Source organism: Urocitellus parryii, chromosome 2 (genome assembly GCF_045843805.1).
Source record: "Urocitellus parryii isolate mUroPar1 chromosome 2, mUroPar1.hap1, whole genome shotgun sequence".
Taxonomy (NCBI): Eukaryota; Metazoa; Chordata; class Mammalia; order Rodentia; family Sciuridae; genus Urocitellus; species Urocitellus parryii.
Genome location: NC_135532.1, coordinates 106,255,608 through 106,276,828, shown reverse-complemented (window position 1 = coordinate 106,276,828; position 21,221 = coordinate 106,255,608). Strand labels below are relative to the sequence as shown.

The following is a 21,221-nucleotide window of genomic DNA, read 5'->3' as shown; positions in this document are numbered from 1 at the left end:
TTCTTTATGTGATTTTTTCCCCTCACTTTCATAGTTATTTTTATATTATTAAGATTTATTTGGAGTTCCTAAAAAAATCAAAAGTATAAATTATTCTTATTCATGCTATCAGTGAATTATTTCAACATCAATACTATAAGACAGTCATATTCCAAACATTAACACAAATAACAACTTTATGTCAAGAAAGAAAAAATTCCCAATACCTTTAGAAATAAAACCTACTACATAATATATTTGAATTCTTTGAGTTCTCTGATGGCTTTCCTATCTTCCCTGCCTTCTAAATTAATTATTTTGAGTACAATACACATTTTAAAGCAATTCATCTCAAGTTCATGAGATGTGACTAATGATAGGATCATGGACATTAAAGAGTTAAAGATAATCACTGTTTTAAAGCAAACTGAATTAAACCAGACTTCTAAACTCCTCCACCTCAGACAGCTATTTCCATTAGCAAGCCACATCTCTATTTTGTAAATACTTTATCATAATCATTGCTGGCCTATTCTGATCACACCATTTCTGGAAAGACATCACTGTGACAAGTTTTCCTCATCATATCAATCTGTGTTTCTACAACTGAGTGCTCATACTTCCTTAACAATCTAAAGACCCATTTATGAAATCCACATAAATTTCTGTGTTATGCTAGGACAAAAAGGAATTTTCCCCTGTTCCTTCTTCCATTTGGGAATAATAAAAAAATTACAGAGATATTTTTTAAAATAAAAACCTCTGTTTTACATTCTTGATGCCACCTCTTCCTACTTAAAAATCTATTTCCTTTGCAATGATTTTTTTTAAATGTCCAACGCCCCCTACAAAGTACAAATACAATCTTGCAGGAGAATCTGGGAACAGAGATTCCTATAATCACGTATTGTCAAATGCAAAAACAATTTTTTTTGGAGTAATTACCAAAAAACAAAATCAAAAATATAATTTCTCTATGCTTCGAAGAAAAGGTTGTGCTTCTTTTATTCATTCTTAGTTCAGCTGAAGTGTTACATTTAAATAACAGAAAAGAAGCTCCCACTCACATTTTTAAAATCATTTTTGTGGATTTTCACAAAAAATTAAAAAACCACTTTTTTGTAGATTTGGTAACAAAGATTTGAAACAAATGCAGTCAGTCATTTAGTAATTACCAAGTGAGAATGTACAATCTATCACAGAAAATAAACTCAAAAGCAAAGTGAAACAAGATACATGAACAGAAACCAAATCTCTTTATTCAATAGAAAAACTATGAACAACTAAAAACAACCCTCTCACAGGTGCTTTTAAGAGTGAAGTTTTCCTCTTCACTATTACTTCAACCATTAAGGAAAAAAAAGGAGTGTATATGCACTGGAAACAGTATATTTGAAACTTAGATTCTTACTTTTGATTTTCTTCTTCTTCTGATTCTTCATGCTGGTCAAATAACTCCCACTTAGAAGTTGTTACAGCTAAACGAAAAGTAAAGAGTATATAATATCACAAGGTAAATTAGCATTTTTTCAGCTGCTGCCTAAGAACTGAATATTTATACTACAGAAGTTTTTAATCTGTTTATGTATTCTTTGAACAGCCAATTCTATGTAAAATCTCTTCCCTAACACCTACAATTTTACTCAAACTCAAAACTAATAAAAAGTTTGTCATTCTTCTTTCTGTGCTAGATGGTAACATCTATCAATTAAGTGCTAGGTCCAAACTGCATCTAATAATAAGCATTATGATTTTTCTGAAATTGACCTCTCAAACAGATAGCTTCCCACCTACACTTTCTACTGAAATGCCTTAACCTTAAAAGTTTTTGGTATTTCTCTGATTACTCTCAACACCTCCCAACTGAAGAATCTAAGAATCTAAGAAATTACTACTAGAGTAACAGCAACCACAATAAAAGCTCACACTATACATAAAATGTGGTTAACACTGGATCTTTAGAATGAATCATGTTATAAAACATAAAAGGAAAATACACACATACAAACATATCAATGATTAATTTATAAGAACTCAATTTTTAAAATTTTTTTAGTTGTAGTTGGACACAATACCTTTATTTTATTTATTTATTTATTTTTATGTGGTACTGCGGATCGAATCCAGAGCACATGCGAGTCAAATGCTCTACCACTGAGCCACAACCTCAGCCCAAGAACTCATTTTTTTGAAGCTTGATATTTGCTATACCTTTACTCACCTTGTGCTTCCAATTCAGATTCATCTACAGCTTCCCATTTTGACGGGGCAACTTTAAATATAGGCTCATTCTTCTTCGAGTCTTCAGTTGCATCCACTAATGGAGAAAGAAGAACTATTAATTCTCACTACTAGGGGATGATCCAAGTTACGCATTCAGGAATATTTACTCAATTATTAAAAAACAAAGTAAAACAAGGCCACACATGGAAAAATATTGATAGTATCAAGAACAAGGATGCTTCTGAGGTCCAAGTTTTTAACATTATACAGAACCCCACCCCATCCCCATTTATGAGGGACACACTCCAAGACCCCTAGTGGATACCTGAAACCAGACAGGCACTAAACTCCTTATACACTGTACTTCTCCATATATACATATTTATAATAAAGTTCAATTTATAAATTAGGCACAGTAAAAGAGTAACAATCATACAGTAGAATAATCAAAACACTATATTGTGATACAAGTAAATCTTAGGAATTATTTATTTTTGGAATTTTCCATATAATATTTTTGGACCACAGTTAACAGCAGGTAACTGAAACTGAAAGTGAAGTGGCAAATAAGGGGAATCTACTGTACATATCAACTCAGAAAACCTTGGTTAGTAATATTTTAAGCAAATGAAGAAACACAGAAGTAAAATAAATATATCTTGAACACCTTTACCTAACTGTTGTCTAAAATATCAAATCCCCTAATTTGTTTAATATTTTAACATAATTTTAGGCAGCTAAGAAAACTGAATCTGTACACTGGAAAATGTAATAATAAAAACATAACTGGTAAGACCAGGTACATGGCATTGTGAATATAACTGTGAACAAGATTTGATCTATAATTTCCTGACAAGACAAAAAGGAAGTTACTAATATTATAGGAGGCCAACTATCTCAACAAAGAAAGGTGACAATAAAAAATTTAGTCTTTTCCTTGGGGCTAGGGTTGTGGCTCAGCGGTAGAGCACTCACCTAGCATTTTCGAGGCACTGGGTATGATCCTTAGCCCCACATAAAAATAAATAAATATAATAAAGTATTGTGTCCAATTACAACTAAAAAAATATTTTAAAAATAAAGTCTTTTCCTTGGTATAAACATTACCTTGGTATAAACATACTCCAGGATATTTGAATTTTGAAAAGTCAAGAAAAATTTGACACCTTAACATTTTATTAATATTAAATAGAAATAATCTTTCCATATTAGCATGAATAGAAATTAGTTTTGGTAACTAAACTTATTAACTACATTTAATGCTTGAAATCTGAACTTACAAGGCACTCCATCCAGATCATCATCAAGACTTTTTATAGGAACTCCATCAAGATCATCAATGGGAGTAGCATCAATGGGAATTCCATCCACATCTTCTAGAGGTGCACCATCAAGCTCTTCTTCAATGGGAGCACCATCGAGATCATCTGGTACATCCTGCAGAACCACATACAACTAACTGTAACATTTTCTTTGCTTGTTAAAGTCTCACTGCTATAAACCTAATCCAGTACAAGTAAGGTTGGTTGGATACCCACACTCCCGGGTACAACGTAAGACAATAATATTTTATTGTACAGTCTGCCAATGAAACAGGAACTGGTACCTTTCTTTATACAAGTGCCAAGTACCATGTGAGTCAATGATGAGCAAATCATAGAATTTACGAAAGGTTTCTTTTGTTGTTATTGTTGTCAGGAAATCAGATAATCACAACATCATACAAATAACTGTTACAATAATGAGGTATATCACCATCCTATTAGAATGATTAATAAGGAAGTTTCACTTTGGAAGAGAAAACACTATCCACTTAAGAAACTGAAACAAAACACATGAGTAGGGAGGATCTGGAAGGATATTGCATGAGTGAAAATGTACAGCTTGACTATTAAAGATGAAAGACTCAAGAACTACTGAGGTAAAAAGCAACAGAATGGAGGTGAATAGAATCTGCTATCATGTGCTATACCTTTTCATATACGTATTTACTTATATAGTTCTTCAATAAAATGAAGTCATGCTAAATACAGATGGTTCCCAACTTACAATTATTTTTCGAATTTATAATGGTGCAAAAAAAAGTGATACATGTTCAGAGGTTAATCGTACTTCAAATTTTGAATTTTGATCTTTTCCTAGGACAACAATATGTCATATGATATTCCTGTGATGCCGGGCAACAGCAGCAAGCCATAGCTCCCAGTCAGGCGCATGCTCACATGGATATGTACTGAGTTATCTGAGTTATCACCATTTTTTGGATACAGATATTTAGCAAGTTACATGAGATATTCAATACTTAATTTAAAACTAGGCTTTGTGTTAGGTAATTTAAGTGTCCTGAGCATGTTTAAGGTATAGGAGGGTAGCTATGACATTCCATAGATTAGCTGCATTAAATGTTTTTTCAATTTATGATACAATCAACTTACAATGGATTAATGGGACCTTATCATAAGTCATGGAATATCTATATATGGTTTGTTCTCTAATGTATCATAAATCTTTCATATCAAAAAAAAAAAAAAAAAGGCCACTAATTTTTACATAAAGACAGAACACAGAAAATTCCCACTACATATAACTTTGAATCTAGGACTCTGGTAATTTTAGCAATTAAAAAAAAAAACATTATTTAGTGTTAAACAATAGATTTTATTTTTAAAGAAAGAAATGCTATCCCCAATTCTCCAAGAAATCTCCATACTGCTTTCCATATTGGCTGCAACAATTTGCAGTCCCAACAGCAGTGTATGAGTGAACCTTTTCCCCTCACATCCTCAGCAACACTTGTTGTTTGTATGCATAATAGCTGCCATTCTGACTGGAGTGAGATGAAATCTTAAGAGTGGTTTTGATTTACATTTCTCTAATTGCTAGTGATGATAAACATTTTTTCATGTGTTTGACAACTGACTGTAAATCATCTTCTGAGAAGTGTTTCTTTAGGTCCTTGACCCATTTATTGACTGGGTTATTTGTGGGGTTTTTTTTTTTTTTTTTGGTGTCTAACTTTTTGAGTTCTTTATATACCCTAGAGATTAGTGCTTATCTGATGTGTGAAGGGTAAAGATTTGCTTCTAAGATGTAGGCTCTCTAATCACCTCACAAATTGTTTCTTTTGCTGAGAAGACTTTTTATTTTTAGTTCGAGTCCATCCCATTTATTTATTCTTGATTTGACCCAGCTATTCCTTTCCTTGGTCTATACTCAAAGGACTTAAAAACAGCATACTACAGGAACACAGCCACGTCAATGTTTATAATTCACAACAGCTAAACTGTGGAACCAACCTAGGTTCAATAGATAAATGGATTAAAAAAAAATGTGGCATATATACACAATGGAATATTACTCAGCAATAAAAGAAAATAAAACCATGGCACTTGCAGGTAAATGGATGGCGTTATAGAAGATAATGCTAAGTGAAGTTAGCCAATCCCCCAAAACCAAATGCCAAATGTTTCCTCTGATATAAGGGGGCTGATTCATAGTGGGGTAGGGAGGGGGGAGCATGGGAGGAATAGATGAACTCTAGATAGGGCAGAGGAGTTGGAGGGGAAGGGAAGGGGGCATGGGGTTATTAATGATGGTGGAATGTGATGATCATTATTATCCAAAGTACAGGTATGAAGACATGAATTGGTGTGAATATATTGTGTATACAATCAGAGATATGAAAAATTGTGCTCTGTATATATAATAAGAATTGTAATGCATTCCACTGTCATATATAAATAAAAAATAAATTTAAAAAAAAAACAGAAAAGAAATACTATTCACATATGTAACATACCACACTGCAGTCCAAAAACAAATTTCAAAAATAATCAGACAAATATAGAATGCCTACCTCGGTTTCCTTTTCTTCAATAATATTTACAAGTCCTAAGAAAATATTCTGTAGTTTGATCAAAAATGGTTCTGGATAAATTGCCCAATCTTCCCATGCTCTGAAGCAGGTCATTACCCGTTGCTAAATAAATAGGAAATAGACAATGAGTTACTATTGTGGGCAGTGTCTCAAAGTTCAGTTCCTAAGAAACAACTATCATGATTTGCTGAATTTTCCTTTAAACTGACACTCTTCATAAAATTTTCAAAAAGCAAATATTTCATATTTAAAAAAAAATCAGTGTCACCTTCAAATTGAAGGGGAGCAAGACAACCACAATTGTTTGCTTTTCATCACATAAGGTCAATTCCAATATCAGTACTAAACATGAGTCATATTCTGGGGTAGACTTAACAGAAATTTAGGAAAGTTGAAAATCAAAGTAGCCAAGTTTTAACCTGAATCCCCTGTGGCCCAATAAAATACTTCAAATATCTGGCTAACATTTTCCTCTGCCCTTCCCAAAACTGTCAGTTCTAACTTAGGGTAAATATTTCAGAAAAAAATATTTAAAAAATAGATTTGTCTAAATCCTCTAGATGATGGGATCACTGGCTATCTTTCCAAGTTAAAAAATTTTCTTAACAAAGTTTTCTTCCCATGAAAGTATATTTACTTATTCAATTATAAGTTATTTTTTGGCTTTTCTTAATACCAGTCTATTGCTTATGAGGCTATAAAAAATTAGTAGCTGAATATGCTTTCTAAATATAAATAACAAAAGTGTGCATTTCCTAACCCAGCCACACTGTATGTACCATTACAAAACAGTTTAACTTCTGAATGTGCTCTGTGGGAGGGGAGGAACCTAATAGCTAAAATATTTAAATAATTAACACTTAGAACTAATCTGATAAAACAAAAAGTGATGTATTTTAAATTTTCTTATACTTTTAAATAATGAAGGCAGCAGTAGAATTTTAAAACAATAACTTCTAATATGCTTTTCTAGCCCTCCAATGCCCTCCTCCTCCACCTATCTAGAACACTTAAGGCAAAAACAGAAAACAATATACATACCTTAAAGTTTTCAGACTGCAAATGGCCTTGAATTGTACGATAGGTAGCATTGAGGTCTGAAAATATCTGACATAACTTTGTTTCAAAACTGAAATTTAAATAATATATTCTTTAAAATAAAATCTGTTTGAAATTGCACCTCCTCTTCAAAATGCTAATCAATGAAAACCCCTCTTGGACTTAAAAAATTAAGATCAAGGTGCTTTGACTTCTATTCTACATTTTCTTCAGTAAAGACCCCCAAGAGTCGTAAGTACTAGTTCCCTTCACAAACAAGGTACTTTACATTAAGACACAGCTGAACCATCTATTTCAACTTCTGTTTTATGAATAGGAAACTTATAAAAAATTAAGTGACTTGACCATAGCAAAAGCAGAGTAGGATCCATTTCTAAATTTCCTTTCAGAGACAAGTTTTGTTCCTGGGCCTAATTTATAAAATAAACACAGAAGAGGAACTCTAAGAAACTGAAGAAGAGACAGCTTAATTATAGAACAGCAGTATAATTTCTTAATGCCTCAAAAAACATTAACAATGAAAATCATACAATGATGAACAGAAGAAAATGGAGATGTTATAGTTAATGTTGTATCTTTGGTCTACTCCTTTATGTCTGCTGTTATGTACACTGCTTATTAAACAACAGCTAAATTAGATTTTTTTTTAACTTCACCTATCTTGTTATTTTGTCAACACAGATTCTTCTGATATTTAAAAACTGATATAAAAATTAAAACTTCCCCAAAAACTGATAATTCAGATTATAGCAATTTAGTTCAATAAATCCAGGCCAATTTAAAAGAGAATTCTCTAACCATAAATAAATTCAAATTATTTCTTCTTTGTGGGCGATGTTAACAATTGATCCTCTTTTCTAAACTCCTTACCCTTAATTATTTTATTCGGGAATATCAGCTTATATCATTATACTTACAATTTTCTATAATATGAAGCATTGGCAACTTTGGCTGAAGAGTTGTACAAAACATCAGAAACCAAATATAATCTGGCAATCTATAATGCCAAAAGATAACACAAATGGATTAAAAATAAAAACCATTAGCCAATAATATATCTAGAAAAAAACTCTATTGTCATTTCTTGGAATCAGGGGCATAAGGCTAATGTTCAGCTATAATTTAATAATCACTCCCAAATTAGAAAAGTTATATGAAATTCAACATCATCATGGAAATGACACTAGCAGGGATAAAATCTGTTAACTCATTTATAGTTCGAGTTGTTGGTTACTTATATGTCGATGACAAAAGTTTCCCAGGCAGAGGAAAATAAAACTACATGGGAAAGATTTTGTCAAAGTTCTTCATGCAAAAAGAAAACCAATTCCAATTCAAAAAGAAGTCAACAATTATCTCCTATTTACTTAATTAAACATTCAGAAAAAGAAACCATTCCCATACCTTTTTAGGAAGAGGTGTCTTTAAGATAGACAATGATTCAGTAATGCAATCCACTATTTCTTCAGCAGCTTCAGCATTATTAAGACAGAAGACCATTGCATCTCCAATATCATTTTTTCTTGGAGTTAATCCCCGTAAGATTTCTTCTAATTTGTCCCTCTGTCTGAAAACAAATTTTTAAAATTATAAATATTTACAGATATAAGTTTCAAATGCCATTATAGTTTTTGCTCACAAACTAATCTCTTTAAAGTCCACTCAGATAAAATAGATCTGAAGAATATATTAAGTACCCCAAACTTGTTATCATTTTAATTTTTTTTTTATTTGAACACAATACCTTTACTTATTTTTATGTTGTGTTGAGGATCGAACCCAGGGCCTTGCATACTCTAGGCGAGCACTCTACTGCTGAGTCACAACCCCAGACCCTCATTATCATTTTTTTAAGAACTTATTTACAGAAGAATACTTCTCCTGAAACTAAAAGTATTCAATGACTTTTTTAGCTTACAAATTAAGTAAATTTAATATTATGGGTATATTTCCAAATCTTTAAGATTATCTCATCATACTGAAAAACCTTCTTGTTCTTTACTCTCCTTTCTTGAAGGAAGTCTTATTACTTTAGCACTTTGGCATGGGATTAGGACAGGCTAACTTTTTCTGTAATGAATAAGATCACAAATATTTTAGGTTTTGCAAGCCATATGGTCTCTGTCAGTCACTCTACTACTACAGCACCAAAGCAACCATAGACAACATGTAAAGAAATGGGCATGGGCATATTCCAATAAAACAGTATTTACAAAAACAGGAGGCAGTCAGATTTAGGCTTTGAGCTGCCTGCAAATTCCTGGACCAAAGTAATAATGGACCCATCCCTACAGAAACAAATACACTCAGATATGTAACACACCATTAGCAAATGCTCTCACAGACAGTGCATCAAAGCAACATGTATTAAGATAATAGAAGGGGCTAAGATTGTGGCTCAGCCGTACAGTGCTCGCCTAGCACATGCGGGGTCCTGAGTTCCAACCTCAGCACCACATAAAAATAAATAAATAAAATGAAAGTATTGTGTCCAACGACAACTAAAAAATAAATATTAAAAAAAGAGATTAATAGACTATGCAATGAAGTCTAACTTTAAATGCTAAAAATTCTTTTAGCTAACTTTTCCCTATGAGATATATAGAGCATCCTCCAAATATTTAATAGATAAATATGTTTCTGCTTTTTAAACCAGGCTAATTGCATTTACCAGGGCTGAGTGAGCACTAATAACATGTTTGCATGGCAGCCATCTCACAGCTCACACACTGTAAGCTCTATGAAAGACTTTGCATAGTCAACATCTGACCCCCTCCTAACCACACAGTAATTTTTCCTCTTTATGTTGCACTCAAAGAGGCAAGAATTCTAAGGGTCCCTAGATAATTCCTGTAAGAGTCTGAAGTATTCTAATGCCAGAGAAAGAAATCAATCATGTTTAAGAGATCATCAATAGTTTTATCACCAGGCAGAGGACACAGTCAGTAGGACAGACATATATATTTGCCATAATTTTAAAATTATAAAGCATATGATGAAAGATGTTAATATTTTAAATATTCACAAGTAGAAAATCATTGTATTTTAGGGTTATACCAATAAAACTATTAATTAAAGCAAAGTGACTTTTCTGAATATATAACAGAAAGAAAAAGCATCTTACTCTTCCTTGAGTGCTCCCTTCTTACTAGGTTCCTCTACAAAAGCTTCTGTTTCTTGTTCTTCTGACATTCCGTGAAGGTATGGATTTAATGGTGGTGGCCTCCAAAAAGATCCATTTTTGAACATACGAAAATCTTCTGTCCGCCATTTAGTTGGAGAATCTCCCTAAAAATTTCCAGGAAGTTATTAGAAAGGTCTACTAACTCAAGAGTGAAATTAACAAAGCAATTAATTCTACTTGCCTGCAGAATGGAATAAAGCTTCCACCTGTAGTAAACATGGGCAGGTGTCTGGTTTTCAAATAAGAACCTAAACAAAACAAAACAAAATCATTATAGACATCATATTCTTTTAGAAAGGGCTACCTTCAACTAAATATAAACAAATGATAAATATTATTTGCCCATTTAGTTCTAAAAAACAACTACAATCAAGAGACCCCCCAAAATTCCTTATATTTTGCCATCCATTCCTTACCCCTTCCCTGCTGTCCCAACTCCAGACCACATTAATGATCGAGTTCAATACTTAAAAGGCATGTTTCTTGCTGGGTCTCACAATGATTTATATGGAACACTTATAGGTCAGATGCTGTGTCAGGCAATGGAGAGATTTTTCTCAACATGTAATTTCAAAAGTAGTGATTTTACACTACTTAAAGAGTGTTAAATTAATGTCTTAGATACCATAGCAATTCAGAAAATAAACAATTTCCTTTCAAACTCGTTTAACTATAGTTTATGAAAGTGTCTTTCATTGAAAACATAATGAAAAGTATTTTTCTCCTAGACAATGCTAAAAACAATGTTATTTAACTAAATCAAAATGTGATAGAAAAAAAACTGATCTAAGCATTCTAATCAACAACTGACTTATCCTTTTGCAAAAATAATCTTGTACTCTAAAATTTTATTCTTAATTCCTAAAAGCAGTTTAAAAATACACACCTGAAAATACCATACAATTTCACTTATATGAGATACCCAAAGCCAAATTCATAGATATATAAAGTAGAACAATGGTTGTGAGGATACAGAGCTGGGGAGATGGAGAGTTATTAATTTAACGGGTACAGGATTTCAGGTTTGGAAGATGAAAAAATTTTTGGAGATGGATAATGGTCACGGTTACACAACAATGTGAATGGATTTAAAAAGGCACTAAACTATACACTTAAAAACGATTATAATGGTAAATTTTATGTTATAGTACCACAATTTAAACACTACACACCTGAACATAGGATTGTTGATTTCTCTGTTCATAATCATAGCTTCAAACATTGGCCCTTCACGTACAACAAACTCTATCATTCGATGTATCAGGGCGAGCAAATTCCTACAACAACAACACAGTTAAAGAAAATGGATTCAGACCTACCACTATATAAAACTATACTTGACCTAAATTACTACAATTGAGCAGAAAAAGATCATTCTGCTGACTAAAACAGAATTTAATACCAAAAAAGCAACCTGGAGCATACGATAATGCCTTGTGCATTAAGAGGGAGTGGGACAGTGGGGGTAGGGGAGTGGGAAGGTAGGAAAGGTGAAGGGAGGGTGGGAAACCACAACACAGCCTCATAGTAATAGAAGTTTAATTTTCTAAATGTCACTTAATTTTATTTTTCAAATGCAAAACATTAAATCCTGAATCACAACTAATTGGAAAGCTGTAAATATATAAAACCAGTAACTTATAACTTGCATATTATAACCACTAAAATTTACATACTATCTGTTTTAAAAGAAAATATTCCTAATCCAAGCACTTTTGTAGTTGTATTGAAATGTTATAACCATGACTATAATTTATGAAAATGCAAAACTACATTTCAAATTTAAGGCCTGATTTAATGAAAAATCCATCCAATTCCTGTGCTTTTCTGGTACACATTATACTAGATGGAGTTTTTATTAAATCTGACCTTTAATGAGGCAACATCCCTTTGAAGCACACTTCAAACTAGTTCATAATTCATGGCATGTACAACTCTGCCTACATGTTAAGAATCAATGAAGAAATTATATTGCCAAAGCCTTAAGTGAATGGAGTCCTACTCTTTCCAAACTGGGGCACATGGTGAGATGCCCTTCCCATTCTTCATAACCATGATGTTCAAATATTTAAGCCAAAATAAATATACATAACTTTTTCCTACAGTCATTTATTCTCTGAATTTTTAGAAGGCCTTTACTGATTTTTTTTTTTTAAATCTGAAGCTAAAATGTCTAATAAAAGACTCCAAACACAATTTCAGACATTGATGATAGTATCAGGTAAAAATGACTCAGCTTACTTATAAGCTGCTTTTAATTTCTCATTTCACCAGCTGCCCAGCATACAGAGCTGGCAAATAACAATTGGGAAAAGCAAAAGGATATTGGCTCTTGGTATAAGGCACACATTTAAAGTTACATCTTTAGCATTCCCAGCTCAAATTAAGTTCATATAACTGCTAGAATATAAATATAGTTATAGAACAAGACGGATTTTTTTTTTTTTGGCTGTATATAACTCCCTGTTTCAGAGTACATGGACAGTAAAATAACCTATCTTATGTTGACTATAATTATTTTCTCACAGTTTTCAAACAAACCTACTTAAGTGGATGCTAAAATCTGTCTACATAGTAAAAAAAAAAAATTTAATTCTAAAGGAGGTAAAAAATTATATGCAGGTGTAAATCTTAACAAAGGGGCAACTATATATTTAAAACTATTAATTCAACCATAAATTGTTAAAACTAAAAACAAAAATCACTGAATTTTAAATTTAAAAAATTATTTTCCTTCATAGAAGTATTAATAGTTCTGCAAATATGCAGTTGATATCCAAATGAGAATGTATTCTCAGCATCCATAAAATTAATGACATTACTTTGAAGAAAGGGAGATACTGTAAAATTATGATTCATTCCAAAATTCCCACTGCTGTGAGCCAAATTAAAGGGAAATTTTATATATCATAATATATAAGACCATTTACTAGGTGGACAAACACAATACACCCAGAAACTTGTATAAATTAAGTCAAAAGCAACTTGACTTCAGTATTAAAGATAGATGAAAAATGGTTTAGCAAGTTTAAAACCAAAGGGTTCACTCTAATGGTGAGTAAAGACTTTTCAGTAAAATGTATACTCAAAATTTTGTTTAGAAATAAGCTGAGCCACAAGTAAAGCTACTATGGGATATATGCTTTTTGAATAATACAAAAAATACTTTCCTGTGAATACTTTATTAGTGGAAAAAAAAAACCCACTATAGTTTTAAACAGGCTTGTAACTAGTAAAATCTATTTTTACAAAATTAAAAGTTTTTAAATGTTTCATGATTATTTAAAATCAAAATCTGACAATTAGTTGTTGCTAACTTGAATTCAAGATTATTATTAAAGAATTGTAGTCACACTTTTTTCCTTAAGAATTTTGTAATTTTCTTATTTTTTAAAAAATGTTGACTTTCTATCAGGATAAAACAGTGTAGTACAAAAAGATAATATATTTTAAAGTGCATTATTTTATTTTAAAATGGTAATTATCTTATTCTGGGAAACCACAACAAAAAAAACAAAAAACAAAAAAATTGTCTCTCAGTTATAATAAAACCACATTTATTGGAGTCGATCGTACCAATGTCTGGTCAAAAACTGTATACTTTCCCAATCCATCCCATGATGTTTTCCTGGTCCCCCGCTGCCGCAGACAGTTCAGCTGGTGTTGCTCACCAAGGCCAATGTCAAAGAGAATTTGGTATTCTTTTGTGTTCATTTATTATTCAACCAGTGTTGTGTTCCTGTGTTTGGGAAAAGGCTTAGCTTGACTGAGCAAGAGCACACCTAGAGTATGAATTCTTCTGCATTGATAATATATTGAGAAAGGAAAAAAAGGAAGAAAGAAAAATAAAGGAATTCCAAACACCTATATTACCATGGAAAAAAGACTCTAGTAAATACAGTGTTCACAAAAATATTAGGAATTTCTTCTTAAAATTAATTAGGAAAAAATAAATAAAACTATGCCCTCAGTAAGGAGAATGCAAACCAAAGTTGTATATTAAATGTGGCTAATTCAGAAATCAAAGAAGAAGAAGGAAAAAAAAAAAGATTGGGTCAAATTATAACATTATCTAAAATTTAAGATGTTTTATTTAAAACACCTATTTTCCCATTATAATACTCTAACATTAGAACAACTCCACATTAAATCTATTAAACATTTTCTAACTCTAAAGCTATAAAAATTCTCTACATTAATAACAATAAAAACAAAAGATAATGACATAAAATTGCAAAGCATACTAAAGTTAATTAAATTTCATACATCCCCCCCAAAAAGTACTGGGAAGGAACCATTGCTCAGTCAAGATATTACCTTTTCCTCAACACCATTTTTTTTTAAATTCAGAAGGGGATATTGTCTATATTTAGATCAGTAATAATAAAGAAAAACATGTACCTTTCTGTTGGGATAACCACTTTGACTATGGCTTGCGACAGAGTCTGTATATGAAGTCACATCAGATAATAAACATAGAATATGTGAGTATTGTTAACAAGTAACAAGCAAAAATATACATATGCATTGAAAATACTACACATCTAATCACAAGTTTTGCAGGCAATCACTGCATTTGAAGTAATTATACACTAAGCAATTACATAAATGCAAATGGATGTGTTCAGTGAACAATAAATGTTCACCAAATGCAAAGAATCAGAACATTCCTGCCAGAATGCACATCAATGCACTGAAATAGGTACTACACTGAAAATTATCAGATAAAGATTTTAATTTGTGAAATAATTAGCTGTTTGCCTCTGATCATACAGTTTGCTACTTTGTTCCCAAGCCTTTAAAACCAGCCCTGTCATTTTAAGTGTAATTAAGTCACAACAGAACCAACAGATTCTTATAACTTGAAATTCAGTTGGTTTTATGTTTAATAAAGAGAAATACTCACCCTTTGCTTTTTACTAGATTAACTTTTTTAAAATACCACATATAATCTCAAATATTCTAATACCTCAAACCTTGAGAGTTAGCTAGCTGCCATCCAAACAATTTAACTATTTAGGTGATCTTTCTAATTGATAAGTCACTTAACCAAATAAAAACTATCACTTTCTCAGAACAAAATAAATTTAGATACTGCACTTAAGCAAACCTGGATACAACACTGGACAAAGGGGGAGAAAAAAACTTAACAAGTGGTCAAAAAAGGAATGGTAGCCACAAATAAAAATGTGACCTAGTATTTCAATACAGGGTTTCCATGGGCTAAGGCAGGGAACACATCTATTTATTTCTTTAAGAAGTTGCCAAACAGAATTACACACACATTTTCTATAAAATTGTTGAAAAGAAACACTACCACAGATTTAGTATTTACAAATTAGATGCGGCCCTATGTACATTTTTTAAATTACCTTCTCAAAATCCTCCTTGTTTTTAGGCGGTGGTAACATGGGAGCATTGGGGTTTTTTAACCGTTCTCTAGGCTGCGCATTAAAAGGCAGTCCGGATGGAGGTGGGGGAAGTGTATGTTCCATCATAGAAGGCGGAATGTATATTGGATGTGGAGGAATAGGTACAGCTTTACCCCAACCTAACTTCATTTCAAAAGACATAATCATTTTTCCTACAAAGGAAGAAAAGAAAGGTCACTCTCCTAAGTCTCTAAAGAAAATAAAGTATATCTGGTTATTTGAATTATATTTCATTTTTAACCTCTTCATTCCTCACTGGAGTTTACATAACTCCTCTTTCAAACCAAAGAAATGTCTAAATTCTATTAAGTGAATAATTATAAAACTTTCTTACCATTTAAATTTTTTAAAGCTCTTTCAGCATCTCTTCTATTCATAAAGGCCACAAAGCCACAATTTCTTTCTCTTGCTCTTTCTTCATCAGTTCTAGGCCACATAATTTTCACACTAGCTAATGGTCCAAATCTTCCAAATTCTTGGCACAGCATTTCTTCATTCATCTATGAAAAGGCATTAAGAGTTTTTTGGTTTGAAAAAAAAAAAAAAAAAAAAAAAAGACAATTCTATGCCAATAGAAAGCAAAGTAAATTTTGCAAAAATGAAAATCAACATATTAATGCAACAATTCTCCCTTCACACACCAGAAAATCTACACAGGTAAAATCCTGCACTCCTGGGGCACTCACACTTATTTTCAAATCATAAACGTTCTATTTCACTTAAATAAGATGCCAGGGTAGGAAGGCTGAGTGGCTGAAGAGAACAAAAAGCATATTTAACTCCCTTCTTTCTGTTTTAATATTTTAGAATCTAAGTAACCTGTTCTACAATGATGGTTTCTATGTCTAGGCATTTAGCAGCATTTTTCAGGCAGGAATAGTTAGCACATTTAAAAGGAAATATTTGTTGATGAAGAAAGAAAAAACCACCTTCCAACATCAAACTACTTCTCACTAGTATAATCCAAGAGCAGGGAAACAAATCAGTGAATACATAATAAGGTCAAATATTCTAATAGGTGTTTTGTTTCCCTTTGTTTTTTGGTTTGGGGGGGGGGGGTGCTGGTGTGTGTGTTACTGGGGATTGAACCCAGGGCTGTTCTACCATCAAAACACATCTTCACCCCTTTTATTTTTTTGAGACAGATCTTGCTAAATTGCTGTCCTCAAATTTGCAAACCTTCTGACTCAAGCCTCATGAGTCACTGGAATTACAGATGTAGACCATCACGCCCAGCTCAAAAGTATCTGTAAGTTTTGTTTATTTGTTTTGGTACTGGGAATTGAAACCAGTGGTGCTTTACCACTGAGCAACATCCAGGCCTTTTTTACTTTGAGACAGGATCTTGCAAAATTGCTTAAGTCCTTGCTAGGTTGCTGAGGCTGACTCTGAAAGTGCAATCTGCATGCTTCAGCCTCCTGAGCTGCTGGGATTACAGGCAAGTGCCACCATGCTCAATTGTAATTTTTCAAAAGAATATTCTGTATAATACCACTGTAAGTCCCATAACATAAATAACAACATCGAAGCAGGAAAATAATTAAATATTAAAGATAAAATCACAAATACTAGTTTGCTGTTAGAAGCAAAAAAGAAAAGTAAGCTATGTATTAGGTATTATAAAAATATGGACATCACCGGTCATAGTCTGATTTGATAAATAATAAAACTGGCACCTAGCAAAACATTCCATATTCAGAGTATAGTCCCAGTTACTGGAAGAGGAGACAAGCCCTCAAGAATTTACAGCAAACAATTTAGGCCATACTAATAAGTCCCAAATCTACAAGATAATTTTAGAGTCTCTCTAGTTCCATCAGATTTGCAAATTTCAGAATCTTGATTTTTTTTTTTTTTTTTTTTTTGGAGGTGGGGGTTGGGGGTACTGGAATTGAACTCAGGGGCACTCAACCACTGAGTCACATCCCCAGCCCTACTTTGTATTTTATTTAGAGACAGGGTCTCACTGAGTTCCTTAGTGCCTTGCTAAGTTGCTGAGGCTGGCTTTGAACTCACAATCCTCCTGTCTCAGCCTCCCAAACTGCTGGGATTAAAGGCATCCACCACTATGCCAGTCTTGATTTTATTTTTGTACTGACTAGGAAAGCAATTTTCTTCCTAAGCATAAAGCAATATTATTTAACTAATATTACCTGTGGATTAATGTTTCCAAGGTATAAATTAGTAGTACTTGGATCGCCTACATCATGTGAGCCTGGTGCATAATCATCAAGAACTAGGGCAAAAAAAAGAAAAAAAAAAATTATAACTTCCAAAACACAAAGCTTGGATAATTTCTTATTAATTAAAAAAGCAAAAAAACGGTATTACCACCAGATGATCGATTTCTCCTGGAAGGCGCGTCCACTTAAAAGAAAGGAAAGAAAATAATTCTTAATTGTCAGTATAATTAAGTACAAATACACACAATAAAATAAATGTCACTTACTAGAACGACGCTGACCATCAGAATCTGACTGAGGCGGCTCGAATCGACTTAACCTGCCTTTTGTTTTATGCCTCTCATCACGCTCTTCTTGAATTCTGTTAAAAATATTTACAACCAATAAAAATGAGCCACAATTCGCTTATTCACATTTAATAATAGAGTCTATCCAAGTGTCACCTTCAAATAGCCTGAAATATTGTATTTAACTCAAATATTGTAATGATAACCAAGATTAGACAGTCCCTATTTCTATCATTCCAGTGATGGAAAACAAAGCCCACTTTTAAGGTAAAAGGAAATTGAACATTAAAACCACTGAATTTGTTGTTTCTTGTTATGCTTAACCACCCCTCACTCCTACACCAGTGAGTTCACTGCTTCTACTGCAAATAGAACTCCAGTCATTAAATAAAAAAAACTGCATCCACATAATCCAAGCAACCTTGATGCTGGACTAAATGCTAATTCATTTCAAATATGCCCCATCAAATATCTTTATGATATCTAAAATAACCTCATAGCAAGCTGTTAATAATAACTATATTCCTCATACCTGCATTTCTAAGTATCAGTTCAATATACCTATGATAGTTCTTCTTATAAAACTTACTGTTTTAATTCTTCTTTGAAAAGTTCCAAGTTGCTTTTTTTCTTTTCTTTCTCCCCTTTCTTCAGTGGCTATGACAATGACAATTCAAACAAAGTAAGATTTCAAAAAAACTGTTGTACGAAATCATATTTAAATCATTTTTACTTCAGTTTCATTACATATTCTAGTTATTTAAATTCAAAAAGGAGAATACTTCTGTTATTGAATATTCCCTATATTCTTCCTGTTCCCCCAAAACAACAAGTAAATAATTAAATTATTAAAATGATTAGTTAAAACAACAAGTAGTAGTCTTAGTGAATAAAAAAGCTACTAATAAGTAGTCCTGAAAAAAGTATGTGGGCATGGAATTCAAGAACAGTAAGTAAATGAAATGAACTGCCATGTAAAATAACTGCCATAAACAACTGCTGAAAATATGAGCAATTCAAAGCAATCACTTTTGGAGTATATAAATTACTGAAATAATGAGTAAAATCTACTACCAGGATAATTCAATGGGGAAGAATAGTCTTTTCGACAAATGGTGCTAGGACAATAAATTACCTACATGCAGAAGAATGAAGATATACCCCTACTTCACATTATATGCAAAATTATTTCAAAATAGCAAATAGACTAAGAGCAAAACCCACAAAATTCTTAGAGGAAAACAGGAATAATGTCATCTTTATGACACTGAATTAGGCAATGATTTTTTTAGATATATGATATCAAAAGCACAAATGACAACATTTAATTAAAATTTTCCAATTCCATGTTTCAATCAAGAAGAGTAGCCGGGTAGAGCAGCACATGCCTGTAATCCCAGCAGTTCAGGAGTCTGAGGTAGGAGGATCACAAGTTCAAGACCAGTCTCACTTAGGCCCTAAGTAACTTAGCTAGATCCTGCCCCAAAATAAAAAGGGCTGGGGGTGAGGCTCGGTGGTAAAGTACCTCAGGGTTCAATTTCCAGTGTTCATCACCACCACCCGCTGAAAAAGGGCAAAGCCAAGCCACAGAACAGAAATCATTTACAAACCATGGAGCCAGTAAGAAACTTGATTCCTGAAAATATAAAATACTCTAAAAACTCAAAAATAAAAAGACATTCCAATTAAAATATGGGCCAAGGATTTGAATAGCTATTTCTTCAAAGATAATGGACAATAAACACATGAAAAGATAGCTGCTTAACATCATTAGGTAAATGTGTCTCAAAATAAAAATGAGGTACAACTTCACAAAGACGACAGAAATAATTTTAACAAGTGCTGGTTAAGATACGGGGAAATTAGAACCATCATACATTACAGGCAAGATTACAAAACTTTGGAAAACAGTTTGGCAGTGTCTCAAAAGGTCAGAAAGTCACTATGTGATCCAGTAATTCCATATGTGGAATTTAACAAGAACTAAAAACCTACACCCACACAAAAAGCCATATATAAATATTTACAGCCGTATTACTCTTTTTTTTTTTTAATAGTAACACCTGTTAAGGGGATACAACCCATCAAGTACCACATGGATAAACAATATGGGGTATATCATAGAGTGGAATACTGTTTGACCACAAAAAAGGACTGAAATATTAATACATGCCACAAGAAAGATGAACCTTGAAACATGCTGAGAATAGAAGCCACACCCAAAATACCATGTTGATGATCCCATCTGTATGAACTGCTCAGAATAGGGAAATCCAAAGATAGAAAGTAGATCAGTGCTTGCTAAGAGCTGAGAGTATGAGGGAAATGGGGACAACTAACTCTGGGCACAGAATTTATTTGTCGAGTGATAAAAATGTTCTGAAATTGGAGAGAGGGAACCATTGAACAACCATGAATATACTAAAAAACCACCTAATTGTACACCTTAAAAGGACAGATTTTGTCAATAATTATTTTTTAAATACTTTGGAGTAAGTATCTGAAACACTACAAGAAAACTCAGCCTCACAGGATACAAAATCAACATACAAAAATCAATAGCTTTCTCATACATCACCAATGAATCTGTTGAGAAAGAAATGGGGAAAATAATTCCATTCACAATGGCCTCAAAAAATAAAATATCTAGGAATAAATCTAACCAAGGAAGAGAAAGACTTTGACAATGAAAAGTATAGAAAACTGATGAAAGAAAATTTTAAAAGACACTAGAAGACAGAAGTATAAAATCAACGTTAATAAAAGGGCCATATTACCAAAAGCAATTAACACATTCAATGCAATCCTCATGAAAATACTAATGACATTCTTTACAGAACTAGAAAAAAATAGCCCTAAAAGTCATTTGGAAGAATAAAAGACCCAGACAAGCCAAAGCACTTCTAAGACAAAAAAAAAAAAAAAGCAATGCTGGAAGCATAATACCTGCCTTCCAATTATACTACAGAGCCATGGTAACAAAAACTGCATGGTACT

At 32.5% G+C, this 21,221-nt stretch overlaps 1 protein-coding gene across 3 annotated transcripts in view; it reads right to left on the bottom strand.

Moving 5' to 3' along the window:
* The window catches only part of U2surp (U2 snRNP associated SURP domain containing), a 54,178-nt gene that overhangs the window by 14,658 nt on the left and 18,299 nt on the right, over positions 1-21,221 (bottom strand). Inside the window, exons 7-23 of one of the 3 annotated variants that reach the window (XM_026384998.2) lie at positions 18,814-18,881; positions 18,204-18,298; positions 18,086-18,121; positions 17,908-17,990; positions 16,089-16,254; positions 15,695-15,906; positions 14,724-14,767; positions 11,495-11,599; positions 10,504-10,570; positions 10,263-10,426; positions 8,543-8,705; positions 8,056-8,135; positions 7,121-7,208; positions 6,059-6,181; positions 3,483-3,639; positions 2,201-2,296; positions 1,391-1,457 (exon numbers count right to left, since the gene is read on the bottom strand). In XM_026384998.2, the coding sequence (XP_026240783.1) occupies positions 1,391-1,457; positions 2,201-2,296; positions 3,483-3,639; positions 6,059-6,181; positions 7,121-7,208; positions 8,056-8,135; positions 8,543-8,705; positions 10,263-10,426; positions 10,504-10,570; positions 11,495-11,599; positions 14,724-14,767; positions 15,695-15,906; positions 16,089-16,254; positions 17,908-17,990; positions 18,086-18,121; positions 18,204-18,298; positions 18,814-18,881 (1,814 nt within the window). Of the gene's footprint in view, positions 1-1,390; positions 1,458-2,200; positions 2,297-3,482; positions 3,640-6,058; positions 6,182-7,120; positions 7,209-8,055; positions 8,136-8,542; positions 8,706-10,262; positions 10,427-10,503; positions 10,571-11,494; positions 11,600-14,723; positions 14,768-15,694; positions 15,907-16,088; positions 16,255-17,907; positions 17,991-18,085; positions 18,122-18,203; positions 18,299-18,813; positions 18,882-21,221 lie in introns of those variants that run through there. The other 2 variants (XM_026384999.2, XM_077795293.1) reach the window with 2 other exon arrangements.